The sequence below is a fragment of the Vulpes vulpes genome, chromosome 11 (genome assembly GCF_048418805.1).
Source record: "Vulpes vulpes isolate BD-2025 chromosome 11, VulVul3, whole genome shotgun sequence".
In the NCBI taxonomy this organism is placed as follows: Eukaryota; Metazoa; Chordata; class Mammalia; order Carnivora; family Canidae; genus Vulpes; species Vulpes vulpes.
In genome coordinates this window covers 101,433,034-101,449,574 of record NC_132790.1, presented here as the reverse complement: position 1 = coordinate 101,449,574, position 16,541 = coordinate 101,433,034, and the positions used below count along the sequence as shown (strand labels likewise).

Here is a 16,541-nt window from a genome sequence, read left to right as displayed (position 1 = left end):
AACAGAAAGAGGACACTAAGTATAAACAAACAAATCTGAATAAACTAAGAAGTAAGTTTATAACAGTGTATCAACATTGGTTCATGACTCTTAACAAATTAATAGGAGAAGCTGGTTGCCTAGTGTATGAGAACTGTTAGCTATTCATAACTTTTCTGTAAATCTAAAAGTACTCTAAAATAAAAGTTGTTTGAAAATACAAACAAAATTTTAAAATGGTACCATGAATATAGTGCAGGAATAAAGGAGTATAAACTGAGGGAGAAAAGTAAGAGAGGAAAAAAAAAAAAGAATTCCAAAGGATTCCTAAAGAATCGTGTGGCTTACACGTAATGCTACGTTAGTTTCCAGTGCACAACTTAGTGATTTAACAAGTTTATACATTATGCCATGTTCGCAATAAGTTTAGCTACCGTCTGTCCCATTACATCACTGTTACAGTAGCACTGGCCCTATATTCCTGCCTTTTATTCCCCTGACTTCCTCATTCCATCCCTGCAGGCCTGTATCTCCCACTCCCAACCTTCCACCACCTCTCATCTGGCAACTACCAGTTTTGTTCTCTGTATTTAAAGTTCTGATTCTGTGTTTTTGTTGGTTTATTCTTTTTTCTTTCTTTCTTTTTTTTTTTTTTTTTTTTTTTTAGATTCCATTTATAAGGGGGATCATGCAGTTATTTGTCTTTCTCAGGTTGATTTATTTCATTTAGCATCATACCCTCTAGGCCCACCCATGTTGTCTTCCATAGCATGGTTTCAGCTTCTTTTATGGCCATCGAATATTTTGTTGTGTAGATATACGACGTTTCCTTACCCATTTTTCTACTGATGGACACTTCGGTTGCTTCCATGTCTTGGCTATTAAAAATAATGCTGCAGTAAACTTAGGGGTGCATATATCTTTTTGTGTTACTGTTTTTGTTTTCCGTGGGTAGATACCTGATTGTGAAATTATTGGATCACATGGTATTGCTACTTTAAATTTTCTGAGGAGGCTCCATATTGTTTTCCACAGTGGCTGCACCAATTTACATTCCTACCAACAGTGCACGAGGTTTTCTTTTTTCTCCACACCCTTGCCAACATTTGCTAATCTTTGTAATTTTGATTGTAGCCATTCTAACTGGTGTAAGGTGATACCCCAGTGTGGTTGTTATTTGCATTTCTTTTAAATGCGATGACCCCCACCCCCACCCCCAATTTACCAAACTGTCAGAAGTCAGCGAAGCAAAGAATTGAAGATAAAATGTTGATTCAAAGATCATTTCCCCCCAAATCCCTCATCCCTGTGTCTGAAATGGAAATTTGGGAGGCATTTATGTAGAAGATTGCTCTGGCAGCCTTTATATTCGCATTAAGTTTACTAGCATATTCCTAGACTCTGGTTTTATGGAAAAGAAAGTTTTTCTTTCCATTATATTGTATTTCATCTGATTTGCTGGCTGATGAAGATGGTCCTGGTCCTTCAGGATGCTTTTTCCTTAATAAACGTCATCTGTAAGTTAAAAAAAAAAAAAAGATGAGTGATGTTGAGCTTCTTTTCATGTGTCTGCTAGCCTTCAGTATATCTTCTTTGGAAGAATGTCTATTCAGGTCCTCTGCTCATTTTTAAATCATTATTTTTTTATGTTGAATTGTATATGTTATTTATATATTTCACATATTAACAGCTTATTAGATATGTCATTTGCAAATATATTGAATTGTATACGTTCTTTATATATTTCAGATATTAACAACTTATTGGATATATCATTTGCAAATATCTTCTCCCATTCAATGGGTTGTCTTTTTTTTTAATCTCTTTGCTGTGCAAAACTTTTTTCTTACCATAGTCCCAATAGTTTATTTTTGCCTTTGTTTCCTTTGCTTCAGGAGACATATCTAGAAAAATGTTGCTATGATCAATGTCAGAGAGCCTGTGCTCTCTTCTAGGATTTTTATGGTTTCAGGTCTCACATTTAGGTCTTTAATCCATTTCGGGTTTATTTTTGTGTGTGGTGTTAGAAAGTGATCAAGTTTCATTCTTCTGCATATGTCTGAACAGTTTTCCCAATACCATTTGTTAAAGAGACTTTTTCCCATTGGATATTCTTTCCTGTTTTCTCATAGATTGCTTTGGCTATTTAGGGTCTACTTTGGCTCCATACAAATCCTAGTAAAATTCTAGTTTTGTAAAAAAAAAAAAAAAAAAAAAAAAAAAAAAAAAAAAAAAATTCTGTTGGTATTTTGATAGGGATTTCACTGAATCTGTAGATTGCTTTGGGTAATATGGATATTTTGATAATATTTTTTCCTATCCATGAGCATGATATGTTTCCATTTGTTTGTGTCATCTTCAATGTCTTTATCAGCGTTTTATAGTTTTCAGAGTACATGTCCTTCATTTCTTTGCTTAGGTTCATTCCTAGATATTTTATTCTTTTTGGTACAATTATAAATGGTGTTACTTTTTAAATTTCCCTTTCTGTGACTTCATTGTTAGCGTATAAAAATGCTACTGATTTCTGTGTCTTAATTTTGTATTCTATCACTTCACTGAGTTTATATATTATTTCTAGTAGTTTTTTGGTGGGATCTTTAGGATTTTTCTCTATATAGTATCATGTCATCAGCAAATAGTGAAAGTTTTACTTCTTCTTTACCAATATGGATGCTTATTTCTTTTTCTTGTCTCATTGCTGTGGCTAGGATTTCTAGTACCATGTTGAATAAAAGTGATGAGAGTGGACATTCTTGTCTTGTTCCTGACCTTGAAGGAAAGCTCTCAGTTTTCACCATTGAAGATGATGTTAACAGGGCATTTTCCATATACATCTTCATTATGTTGAGCTATGTTTCCTCTAACCCCATTTTGTATTTTTTTTTAATTTTGTAATGTATCTGTCTTTTTTTTTTAATAAATTAATTTTTTATTGGTGTTCAATTTACCAACATACAGAATAACACCCAGTGCTCATCCCGTCAAGTGTCCCCCTCAGTGCCCATCACCCATTCACCCCCACCCCCTGCCCTCCTCCCCTTCCACCACCCCTAGTTCATTTCCCAGAGTTAGGAGTCCTTATGTTCTGTCTCCCTTTCTGATATTTCCCACACATTTCTTCTCCCTTCCCTTATATTCCCTTTCACTATTATTTATATTCCCCAAATGAATGAGAACATACACTGTTTGTCCTTCTCCGATTGACTTACTTCACTCAGCATAATACCCTCCAGTTCCATCCACGTTGAAGCAAATGGTGGGTATTTGTCGTTTCTAATGGCTGAGGAATATTCCATTGTATACATAGACCACAGCTTCTTTATCCATTCATCTTTCGATGGACACCGAGGCCCCTTCCACAGTTTGGCTATTGTGGACATTGCTGCTAGAAACATCGGGGTGCAGGTGTCCCAGCATTTCATTGCATCTGAATCTTTGGGGTAAATCCCCAACAGTGCAATTGCTGGGTCATAGGGCAGGTCTATTTTTAACTCTTTGAGGAACCTCCACACAGTTTTCCAGAGGGGCTGCACCAGTTCACATTCCCACCAACAGTGTAAGAGGGTCCCCCTTTCTCCGCATCCTCTCCAACATTTGTAGTTTCCTGCTTGTTAATGTTCCCCATTCTCACTGGTGTGAGGTGGTATCTCATTGTGGTTTTGATTTGTATTTCCCTGATGGCAAGTGATGCAGAGCATTTTCTCATGTGCATGTTGGCCATGTCCATGTCTTCCTCTGTGAGATTTCTCTTCATGTCTTTTGCCCTTTTCATGATTGGATTGTTTGTTTCTTTGGTGTTGAGTTTAATAAGTTCTTTATAGATTTTGGAAACTAGCCCTTTATCTGATATGTCATTTGCAAATATCTTCTCCCATTCTGTAGGTTGTCTTTTAGTTTTGTTGACTGTATCCTTTGCTGTGCAAAAGCTTCTTATCAGGATGAAGTCCAAAGAGTTCATTTTTGCTTTTGTTTCTTTTGCCTTCGTGGATGTATCTTGCAAGAAGTTACTGTGGCCAAGTTCAAAAAGGTGTTGCCTGTGTTCTCCTCTAGGATTTTGATGGAATCTTGTCTCACATTTAGATCTTTCATCCATTTTGAGTTTATCTTTGTGTGGTGAAAGAGAGTGGTTTAGTTTCATTCTTCTGCATGTGGATGTCCAGTTTTCCCAGCACCATTTATTGAAGAGACTGTCTTTCTTCCAATGGATAGTCTTTCCTCCTTTATCGAATATTAGTTGACCATAAAGTTCAGGGTCCACTTCTGGGTTCTCTATTCTGTTCCATTGATCTATGTGTCTGTTTTTGTGCCAGTACCACACTGTCTTGATGACCACAGCTTTGTCAACCTGAAATCTGGCATTGTGATGCCCCCAGCTATGGTTTTCTTTGTTGAGAGTTTTTATTATAAATGGATGTTGTACTTTGTCCAGTGTTTTTCTGCATCTATTGAAATGACCGTATGATTTTTATCCTTCATTTTTGTTGTTTTTTTAAGGTTTTATTTATTTATTTATTTATTTGAGAGAGAGAGAGAGAGTGCACAAGTGGGGGAAGGGGTGGAGGGTGAGGGGGAACCAGACTCCCCTGCTGAGCAGGGAGCCCAACGCGGGGCTTGATCCCAGCACCCTGGGATCATGATCTGAGCTGAAGGCAGACACTTAACCAACAGAGCCACCCAGGTGCCCCTTATCCTTTGTTTTGTTGGTGTGGAGTATGACATTGATTGGTTTGTGACTATTGAACCATCCTTGCATCCCAGGAATAAATCCCACTTGATTGTGGTGAGCAATTTTATTAATGTATTGTTGTATGCAATTTGCTAATATTTTGTTGAGGATTTCTATATTTATGTTCATCAGGAATATTGGCCTGTAGTTTTCTTTTTTGTGATGTCTTTGGTTTTGGTATCAGGGTAATTAATGCTGGACTTATAGAATGCATTGGAAGCTTTCCTTAGTCTTCTATTTTTTGGAATATTTTGAGAAGAATAGCTGTTAACTCTTTGGATATCTGGTAGAACTCAACTGTGAATCCGCTTGGTCCTGAACTTTTATTTTTTGGTAGTTTTTTTTACTTAATAGTTCAATTTCATTACTTGTAATCAGTCTGTGGGATTTTCTGTTTCTTCCTGCATCAGTTTTTAAAGATTATATGTTTCTAGAAGTTTATCCACTTCTAGGTTGTCTAGTTTGTTGGCAAATAATTTTTCATAATGTTCTCTTGTAATCCTTTGTATTTCTGAGGTGTGAGTTTTTCATTCTCCCCTTTCATTTCTGATTTTATTTATTTGAGTCTTATTATTTTCTTGGTGAGTCTGCTTAAGGGTTTATCCACTTTGTTTATATTTTGAAAGAACTGGCTCTTTGTTTCATTGACTTATTCTACTGTTTTGTTTTAGTTTTAGCTTTTTCTACATCATATATTTCTTCTCTTCCATCATTTATTATTTCCTTTTTTCTATTCACCTTGGGCTTTGTTTGTTCTTCTTTTTCCAGTTCCTTTGGTATAAGGTTAGATTGTTTATTTGAGTTTTACTTATTTCTTGAGGTAAGTCTGTATTGCTATATACTTTCCTCTTAGAACTGCTTTTACTGTGTTCCAGAAATTTTGGACTCTTGTGTTTTCATTTTCATTTGTCTCTCTGCATTTTTCAATTTCTTCTTTGATTGCTTCATTAGCCTATTTTTTGCTATCATGTTGTTTAGTCTCCATGTGTTTGTGTTTTTGCCAGTTTTGTTATTGTGATTTATTTCTAGTTTCATGCTATTGTGATCAGGAAAGATGCATGGTATGGTTTGAATCTTCTTCAATTTATGAGGCTTGTTTATGGCCTAATACATGATATGTTCTGGAGAATGTTCCATGTGAAATTGAAAAGAGTGTGTGTTCTGTTGTTTTTGGATGGAATGTTCTGTATATATCTGTTATATACATTTGGTCCAATGTGCCATTCAAAGACATTGCTTCCTTACAGATTTTCTGTGTGGATTATCTATCCATTGATGTAAGTGGACTGTTAAAGTCCCCTACTGTGATTGCTTTACCATCAAGTTCTCTCTTTATATCTGTTAATATTTGCTTTATAAATTTAGGTGCTCCAGTATTGGCTGTGTAGATATTTATAATTATCCTTTTGTTGGATTGATGCCTTCTTTTTCTCTTGTTAGTCTTTGTTTTAAAGTATATTTTGTCTAATGTAAATATTGATACCCCAGCTTTTATTGTTATTATTTTTTGCTTCTATTTGCATGTTGAATGTTTTTCTATACCTTTACTTTCAGTCTGTATGTGTCTTTAGGTCTGAAGTTAGTCTCTTGTAGGTGGCATATAGATGGGTCTTATTTTTACTTATTTTTTTAATCAATTCCACCACCATATGTCTTTTGATTGGAGCTTTTAGGCCACTTACATTTAAGTAATTATTGATGGGTATGTATTTATTGCCATTTTTAAAATGTTGTCTTCTGGTTGTTTTTGTAGTTCTTTTTTTTTGTTCCTATATTCTTTTGCTCTATATCTTTGTGATCAGTGAGTATACTTAGTGTTTTATTTGCCTTTCTTTCCCTTGACTTTTTGTGTATTTATCATAGGTTTTTGGGCTTGTGGTTACTATAAGTTTCAAATATAACATTCTAAGTAAATAGCAGTCCATATGCATTTAATGATCATGTAAGTTCAAACACATTTTAAAAAGGAAACAGAAAAAAATAATTTTTTTACCTTCTCTTCCCTTTTTACTCTCTTCTCCACATCTATGTATATGTTGTCATATTTTACATCTTTTTATTATGTTTACTTATGGCCATTTCTTTTCCTTAAAGAAATCCCCTTGATATTTCCTATAGGGATGTTTAGTGGTGAAATTTCTTTATCTTCTTTTTGTCTGGGAAACTTGTTATTTCACCTTCAAATCTGGATGTTAACCTTGCCAGGTAGAGTATTCCTGGTTGTAGGTTTTTTCCTTTCAGCACTTAAAATATGTTATTCCACTCTTTTTGGCTTGCAAAGTCTCTGCTTAAAAAGCAGCTTATAGTCTTATAGGTTTTCCCTTGTGGGTGACTTCTTGTTTCTCTCTTGCTGCTCTTATGACTCCCTCCTTATCTCTAACCTTTGACATTTTAATTATTATGGGCCATGGTGTAGACTTCCTTGGATTCATTTCATCTTGTTTGAAGCACTCTCTGTGCTTCTTGGACTTGAATGTCTATTTCCCTCCCTAAGTTAAGGAAGTTTTCAGTTATTGTTTCTTGACGTAAGTTTCCTACACCTCTCTCTCCTTCAGGGACCCTCTACAATGCAAATATTTGTTGGCTTGACATTATCCAAGAGATCACTTAATCCTCATTTCTAAAAATCTGTTTCTCTTTTTGATGTCAGCTTGCGTACTTCCATTATCCTGTCTTCCAGGTCACTGATACATTTTCTGCATCCTCTAATCTGTTGATTCGCTCTAGTTGTTTTTTTAGTTATTGTATTTGTCAATTCTGAATGGTTCTTTTTAATATTTTCTATCTCTTTATTGAAGGTCTCACTTGAGTTCTTCCATTCTTTTCTCTGGCCTAGTATTTTTATGATCATTATTTTAAATTATTTATCAAGCATATTGCTTATCTGAGTCCAGGATTTTCCTATGTTGCCATCTTGAACTGGAACCTCTTCTTGTATTTTGTATCAGACCTTTAAATATACCCATGTGTGTGATGTATGTATTTTGGATATTTCAACTTACATTATACAATTATTGATGTTCATGTTAACTTCAGGTGAGGTTTTCCTTCTAGTCATTTTGCTCAGTGCAGAGTGGCCAAAAACAAGTTGTATTGGGAAAAGGAGAAAAAGAGAGAGAAGGAAAGAAAAGAGAAAAAGAAAAAAGAGAAAGAAGAAAAAAAAGGGGAAAAAGAGAAGAAAAAGGAAGAAAAAGAAAGAAAGGAGAAAAAAGAAAAAAAAAGGGGTGGGGTGGGGTAAGCAATCAGAAATCAAGAAGAAAGAAAGAAAAAAAAAAAGCACAAAACAAAACAAACAAAAAAAAAACACAAAAAAAAACCAAAAACAAAAACAATAAAAACCAAAACCAAAAACCACGGGGAGTATCTTCCGATTCTGTGTACTTTAAGTCCCTTGACTTCCCTTGGAACTGGTCCGTCTCGCTGGTCTTCTGGGGGAGGGGCCTGCTGTGCTGATTCTCAGGTGTGAGCACTTGGGGGAGCTGCTCTGCCCCTGCCTGGTGCAGGGCTCAGTGGGGGTTGTTCACCCCGTGAGGCCCCGGAGGAAGCCACAGTGGCGGGGGCAGCTCTGGGACCCTGGAGTCAGCCCCCGCAGTAGCTCCGGGGCTCTCCGTCTGCAGGGCCTGGAGGCTCCGGGGCGGGGCCGCTGATGTGCTCAGCTCAGGGCAGGAGCGTCCTCGCTGTCCTGGGCCCTCCCGGCCTCTGCCTGTCCCGGGGGAGGCCGGATCCTGGGCTGTGTCCCGGCGCCCTGTGCTCCGGAGCCTGCGCTGTTGGATTCAAGCTCCCGCCCCGCAGCCCCCTGCGCGGAGCCGCCGCCCGAGCCCCTCCGAGCTGTTCCCGGAGCCGCGCCGCCCCCTCCGCGGAGCTTCTTCCTCCGCCCGAGCCGCCGCCGCCGAGCTGTTCCCGGAGCCGCGCAGCCCCCTCCGCGGAGCCGCCGCCCGAGCCCCTCCGAGCTGCTCCGGGTCCCGCCGAGCGCTGCAGCCCTTAGGGAGCTCGGCGCACTCTCCGGGGCGCAGTTCCTCTGTTACTGTCCCAGGGAGCCCGAGGGCATCCCCGCCTTTCTGGGGATCCTGCTCCAATTCCCCGGGAGGCCTTTCCGCGGGGAAGGTCGGTGCAGCTCCTGCTCCTCTGGGACGGGGCTCTCCTGTCCTGGGGACACTCGCCCCGGCCTCAGCCCGGCTCCTCGGGGCCCCTCCCCCTGGAGGCCTTTTGTTCCTTTATTTCTTTTCCCCCGTCCTCCTACCTTGATAGAAGCGCGAACTCTTCTCACTGGAGCGTTCCAGCTGGTCTCTCTTTAAATCTCAGGCCGAATTCGTAGATTTTCAGGATGATTGGATGGTTTTCTAGGTAATTTGTTGAGGACAGGTGACTTGGGGACCCTACTCTGCCGCCGTCTTGCCCCTCCCCCCCTGTTCATGTTAACTTCAATATTTATAAAGACCACAAAAAATCCTTTGATTTTTACAAAGATAGGCTGTTATCTACCAGAAAAAAAGAAATAATCAGATTTGGGGAATATGCAAAGCATTATATATTTAGCAAAGCATGACCTTCAACATTTACTCTATAAAAATAAATAACCCTTTGGACATCAACTATATAGTAAAAAAAATATCATAATGACCCAGATACACTAAAGTTACTAACTCAAATTACCTTGAACTTCATGCCTTGTGTTTTGTTTTGTTTTGTTTTTTTCTGGATGTTCCATACACTTAAAATTGCTTTTTTCCTTCCAATTTTTTCTAAGTTAAAGATCTTGGTTATCTTTCAAAGTGACCTCAAATATTCTCTTTTCCATGAAGATTCCCCTTGTTCCCCAATTAAAATAGGTGCTCGTTTCTCTGAGCAGTTAGAATTGTGTGCTTCTCCATTATCCTATGGTCTTAAAACAATTTATGTTTTGTTTAAAAACGTTTCTCCCATTTTGCTGTAAGCTTCTTAAGAGCAGAGTCAACATTCTGGCCCTTCTTGCTCTCCACATAATGTCTGACATTCATTCATTCATCCAACAACCATTTACTGCATGCCTACCATTCAGTACCACAGAGTGAACATGAGGGAGAAAATTGCAGAGAGAAATCAATAATTAAATGTTAATGTTGTGGGGAAATTTTTCCAAGTTAGAAAAGTTCTAAAAAAAGTGAGGAAAAAAAATATCACTACAGATCAGATTATGGAAAGCATTAACAGAAGATGTCACAGAACTGGCTTATTTTTTATAGCCAGCATATATGCTTCTAAGTTAAATACCTCTATCTTCTACTGCTTTGCCCATTCTGTGTGATCTGGGACGCCTGAGGTTTGTGTATAGAAAACTGGTAGACTCCAGGCAAGTAAGATAAATCTAATCAATGTTCATTTGCAAAAGGAAACATGAATGAGCACTGAGAATATTTAAGGAAAGGAAAAAGACAAAACTTTTTTTATGGCAGAGGCCTGAAGTCCACCTTGTGACTGTCAAGCTATTGCATAGGTTCTTAGAAAAGAACTTGTTCTCTTTTGAACTCTTCTAGTAAAGCAAAACATATGGCTATCTCAGTGTATACATCACAGCTAGTTTTATTGCAAATACCATCGGTGTGTATGTGCATTTATAGAATACTTGGTCTTCTATTTCTCTGGTATTGATTAATTTAAATCCAATTTTTAGAACATTTGTACCAAAAATATTTTTAATTACCATTTCAAACAATTTCTGATAGGACAATTTTAAGCCAATATTGTGCTCAATTCTATACTCAGATCTCTCTTTCTCAGTGCAGGGCCTCCTGGTCTTTTTCACTGAACCTTCAGTCTTTCTACATCTCATAATCCATTCACCCACAGAATACAGAAATGATTTCTGATCTTACACAAGGATATTGAATGCTTAACTCATTTTTGAAGTTGATCTCAATATTGAATGCTCATTTTTTTAATTCCCCAAAACAATTAACTTCACAAAAACATCCTCTTCCATATCAGTGTTTCAGAATCACAAAAATTTATAATTATTAAGATTGATGTACATATTTCTAAATTGATCTGTGGCTTTATTTCCAATGCCTTCTCCTCTAATGTGTCATTGGCCACTCTTCCTTAATTTTTCTAACCTTTTCCTGAAAAGCCTGGTATTCCTTCACACCTGAGTCCTTATAGTGCACAGACAGGCCTCCCCAATTCTCCAGGGAACCCAGGGTACTCTCTTAGGTGGGGACTGATTGCTACTTTATTAAGGTCCCCATCAAATTTTAGTAAACCATAACCCATATTTCCATTTTTAAAAGTAGTGTATACCAAAATCTATTGGTTTTCAAAACATTTCATTTAACATATTAGCTGAACTCTGAAATAATAAATATCTCATGTATTATCAATATGACAGATTTAAAAATTCCCAGTATGGTAGAGCCTAAAGCATCTTAATGTGGCATAAGCTTAGCTGAGCTTAAATCCTGGCTCTGCCACAGATTGGGTAGGCTTGTGGAGTTTTTCTGGTTACCAGAGCATCATTCATCTGTCCAGATGCTCTCTTGAGCATCTATTGTATGCCACATGCCAAGGTCATGGTGGTGAACTAGGCACTCACAGTGGTTCACTAGGCTGACCCGCTAATGTGCTAAGTTTCCTCATTTTTAAAATAGAAAGAACACCCATCTTGTAGAGTGTGAAACTTAAATGGCTCCTCCTACTAACAGCTTCTTGCCACGTCTGCTCCATGCCGCCACCACCACCCTCCCCCACTTTCTTATCTCTAAAAATAATCTCATTAAATGTCCCTGATGAACCTCTTCAATTTGAGATAAACTTTTCAAACCAAACCAGGACAGTTCACAGGAGGCCACACCTCTGGCAGTTATTCTGGAGCCTGTCTCTGTGGCCCCTGTACAACCAAGAGAACAGTGTCACTGGTCCATGCAGAAAATGCCTAGGTTTCCTTTGCATTTACTTGTGCATTTGCTTATCCTTCCCACATTTTCATTTCAAAGTGCCCAGTCAGGGAGTAATAACACTATATCTCCCTTTTTATTGGAGAGAGGTTTTCTTTCCTTCAGGTGAGTTGCTTGGAGATTCCTAATGCATTATTAATGAAAACAAGGGAAAGATGGATAGAAAGAATATAACTTGTTGAAACCATCTTTAGTTAAATCTACTTTCCATGAAATGGATCCACTCCCAAATGCATAGTTTTGTTTGTAGTTATTAGTTTGCAGACTGAAACTGAAGAACGTATTTCTAAATGCGTTTCTATATTGAAGTATAAAGTATAACTCTGGACGAATCTATGTGTAATGCTATGTATATTCATTTCTAGATTCTGTTAGAAGTTGTGTAGCAAAGTTGTTCTTTACATGCTCCCTGAAGGGTCATTACTGCCTCTACAGTAAATCCAGTTTTATTCTCATCAGCCAAGAACCTCAGCCATGGATCCACATCATGTTCCTCTTTCAGCAGGTGTGTATCTGCATGTTTGTCATGGCTCCTTAGTGAGTTGGTGGGGTATGAGTTTATAATCATTTTTACTGAATATTCTTTGATGAGTTCATGTGTAAATAACAGCAATGCATACGTGTTTCATTAATTCTTAACATAGGTTTTCTATATTTTAGGGTAGTTTCTTTATAAAAGAATGTGGATTAGTATTAAGGAGGCCAAACCTAGTAATATCTTTAATGTCCTTCGCTTTAAAGAAGAAGAGAATATTCTTCTCTTTAAAAAAAAAAGAGAGAAAATATTTTTTGTAAAATAACAACAAAAACAGCTTATTTGGAGGAATAGCTTTCCTTATGTAGGGTTCACAGCTTTCTAATTAATTTTAGTGTCAACATATCTTTTTTGATATTGTCAAGATACTGGAATACCAGTTTTGCCCATAGAATTTATAGATATAGGAAAAGTTATGTAAAGAGGAACTTTCAACTAAATGAACAACTTGATGCAAAGATTTTAGCATCAAAAGAGATTCTTCAATATTTGGAAATACTTCTCTTGAATGCATTAAACTTTCATGTAAAACTTGATTATAAGGGGCACCTGGGTGGCTTAGTGGTTGAGTGTCTGCCTTTGGCTCAAGGCATGATCCTGGGTTCCCAGGATCAAATCTCACAGGGAGCCTGCTTACCCCTCTGCCTATGTCTCTGCCTCTCTATGTGTCTCTCATGAATAAATAAATATGTTTTAAAACTTGATTATAAAATGCTAGTAATAGAAGGAATATCAGACATCATTTCTACAGTTCATAAGAAGATTAAAGGCAGAATGCAGACCACTTGGCTCCTAACTCAGTGGTCTTTTCCTCAGTGGCATTTGTGTTAAAAAATAAAATGAGGGACTATAAGCAGAAGCAGAGAGGGCTGAGGCAGAAAAAACAGAACACAAATGTTATAAAATAGAAAAAAATTAGGCCAAGCGATAGTATAGTTTGTTTCTATTTCTATTCTTAGTTATTTCTATTTTAGTAAAATATTTCTATGAGTCCCTAACAACCAATTACATTTTTTATAAAGAAAAGGTAAAAAAAAAAAAAAAGGAAAAGAAAAGGTAAGCTTATTAAGAAAAGATGAATTTAATTTTTTAAAAGATTTTATTTATTTATTTATTTATTTATTTACTCATGAGAGATGCAGAGAGAGAGAGAGGCAGAGACACAGGCAGAGGGAGAAGCAGGCTCCATGCAGGGAGCCCGACGTGGGACTCAATCCTGGGACTCCGGGATCATGCCTTGAGCTGAAGGCAAACGCTCAACTGCTGAGCCACCCAGGCATCCCAAGAAAAGATGAATTTTAATGCTGAATAGATCATAATCATAAAATGGAAGTATAATAATTAAGAAAAGACAGCATAGAGACGCCTTAGGAAACCATCATTTCCTATGGGAAGTCTTTTTAAGAACATTTAATAATATCTCATAGAGAACAACTCACATTTTGATGTGAATCAAACTGTATGTGTATAAAAACCAGCATTGTTTTTTTTTCCCTTTTCTAGAAATGACTCTATTTTTCTTATACTTATGTTTTTCAAATAGTTTCCATCAGTAAGTCTTTATTTGGTTTCATGATTGGCTTTGCTCACTACTTATCAGTTTTCTGAAACTAAACCAAAAAACTTGATTTGTTTTTGTTCCTTCAGTCCTATTTTATTAAATTAGTCTGATTCGTTGTATTTCTCTTTAAGCAAAATCACCCAAAAGCATCTGTTTATGATGCTTTTTCTCTTTGTTCATTTTACTATGTTTCCTTTCTTTTTCTACGCCCTTGATATTGTATAGTCTGGGTGAACCCTGACTTTGGGGTCATCAAAAATCAGATCTTTGACTTGATCATTATAAACTTAGTGATGCCTTCTATGCTGGGTCAGGCTGTTTCCTTTCTCTGTCAAGTTAACGCATTAATAGAATTCTCAATTCACAGATTCCAGTCTAAATAGTCCCCTTTGGAATGGTGATTAGTTACATCAGGCCCTGTTCTTCAGGTGAAAATCATATGCCGTATAAGTTTCTGATAATAATCAAGAAATTCCCAGATGTGTCCACATTATGGGTTGTATCATCAATCTATCTGGTACTGGCTCTTAGCCTTATATAATCTGTGGACCATTTCTGGTAGAAGATCCATTTTCCCCACTCCGCATAAGAAACAGTTTATCTTGTAAATAATAATTAGATTTTTCTGGAAAAAACATTTTTAGTTTTCATTTACTAAATAGAAACTTTATATACATAAACCACCTAAATTCTCATAAACTGATGCTTGGACAGTCATTGACACAAAAATAAAATTTTGTAAGCCAAAATCATTATTTTATCATACCTCACACATGAAGGATAATATGTATGGTATTTTATGTATATAAATAATGTTTTATGCCTTTATTATGCTCTATGTTTTTATATAATTGTTCCCTTGAATTGATACTTCTCATTTTATAGATATCATATCATGATATTTAAATGACTGTTCAACCCATGATTGATTAATAAATACATAACAAACACAATTTACATCTTCCTTCAAAAATTTTATTTGCGTTGACTTGAATGAAGTATATGTAAAAGTGATTTTCTTTATATGAATAATCTTATTATCCAAAACTAGAGTATTAGCTCTGAGAATAGTCATCTCTTACACATTTTAGGATTAGAAGTGTTTTTGTTTCCCCACCATCCATTCACACTGTTCATATTTGAGCTGTTACATAGTGAACTCTTAGTTACTTAATTTCTAGCCTTCATGATCTACTCTGTATTCACAGACTTGATATTTGTAGTTTAGTTTTAATTTTATACCATAATTGTCAGATCTTTGAACAAATAAATATGAATATTTATATTAACCACTTTCCAAGTAAGTACCATGCTTGGGAAATGATTGGGGTAAACATTACATTACAAAGGTTAGGCATACTTAGAGATCAATATCAACTGCCTTGGAATCCTATTATATAATTTTACTTGTCTATTAAAAAATGAAAAGCCTAAAATGTATTATTTGTTTGATCTTCAAGATAGATTGCTTTGTTGTTTTATTTAAATTTATACCATATTGAATTTCAAACCAAGCCTAAATAGTACCTGGTAGTCAATCTAACAATATTGTTGGGACAAGAGGAAATGTTATGGTTTTCTCATTAATGCCTTTCCAGAGCCTGTTTCCTGAGCCCCTGTCCATACAGAGTCATTCTGTACAATTTCTCAGAGCTCTGTGGGAGAAGACTCAGGCAGAGGGTGCTCACAGCTTTGAAACAGCCATGATGGAGTCCACGTTTCCACAGCAGAAGGTAAGTGTTTCTTTCACGGACATGTTATTCTAAACCAATATTCAAGATTGCCTTGAAACAGTTTGCCTTTTTCTTAATAGTTGAATTTTTTTCTTCTTTCCTTTACCTTCTTTCATCATTATCAAAAAACACTGATTAATAATTTTGATGTGGAAATCATTGTGATATTGGTAGATAGGGTCATTGCCTGATATGATTGTTAAATTAATATTTGTTAAATGGCAGAACAGAGTGCTAGATGATGAGTCCTGGGTGAATAAAACACCACAAGAGAGACTGAAATAGAGAAACATATTACTTACAGGTTCCGCAGGAAGGATACAGCATACCCCTAGGGGCTACAGTGGGAGGTCAAGGCAAGGTGCAGGCAGAGAGACGGCAGGACCTGGGACACATGTCTTTATTGCAGCTGTGAGTGGAGGGCTTTGGGGAGTTCCAAGGCTAAGGCCAGAGGGGACACCACAAGAAGGCCCTCAGAAGCAGGGAAAACCGTTGATCACAAGAGCTATTGGAGGTGTCATATCAGGAGTGTGTATTTGCTTGTGACTCTGCAGGCTGCTATCTAGGGCATGAATGTGCATGAGAGGATTAGTGCCAGTTTAAGGCCCCTGCAGCCCACTTGGCCAACCAAAATGAAAAATGGATGCCGAGGCAGCAATACTATGGAGTAGCTTAGCCAAATTCTCAACAGGGCTGTTTAAGGCTGACAAACTGACATAACACAGCCCACTCAGAGACACACAAAAACTATGCACCTGGTGTAGAATAGAAAACGTTTTACCAAAATAGACTATGGATTCTAGGGTTGAAAGGCAAAGAGCATCAGGAAATTGAGCTCCAGTTCTTTGGTGCTTTTCATTTCTCCCCTCCATACTTCCCTTCATCCCCTTGTCCTCTGCAATTGCCACAAAGCAAAAAAAGAAAACAGAAAAGAAAAGAAAAGAAGGTGAGCAGAAGAGAGAGCATGGTCAAGGTGAGAAAGAGTTCTACTGAGGCAGGCAAGTATGACTTGAGACGCAGCATTTTAGGAGTGTGGAAGCAGGGATAATGCTCTCAGGACACAACTGACCGAGAG

At 37.2% G+C, this 16,541-nt stretch overlaps 1 protein-coding gene across 10 annotated transcripts in view; it reads left to right on the top strand.

Moving 5' to 3' along the window:
• The window catches only part of VEPH1 (ventricular zone expressed PH domain containing 1), a 225,886-nt gene that overhangs the window by 157,821 nt on the left and 51,524 nt on the right, over positions 1-16,541 (top strand). For 9 of the 10 annotated variants that reach the window (XM_072727244.1, XM_072727239.1, XM_072727241.1 and 6 more), the window contains 2 exons: positions 12,003-12,142; positions 15,332-15,466. In XM_072727244.1, the coding sequence (XP_072583345.1) occupies positions 12,003-12,142; positions 15,332-15,466 (275 nt within the window). The remainder of the gene's footprint in view (positions 1-12,002; positions 12,143-15,331; positions 15,467-16,541) is intronic. The other variant, XM_072727248.1, reaches the window with a different exon arrangement.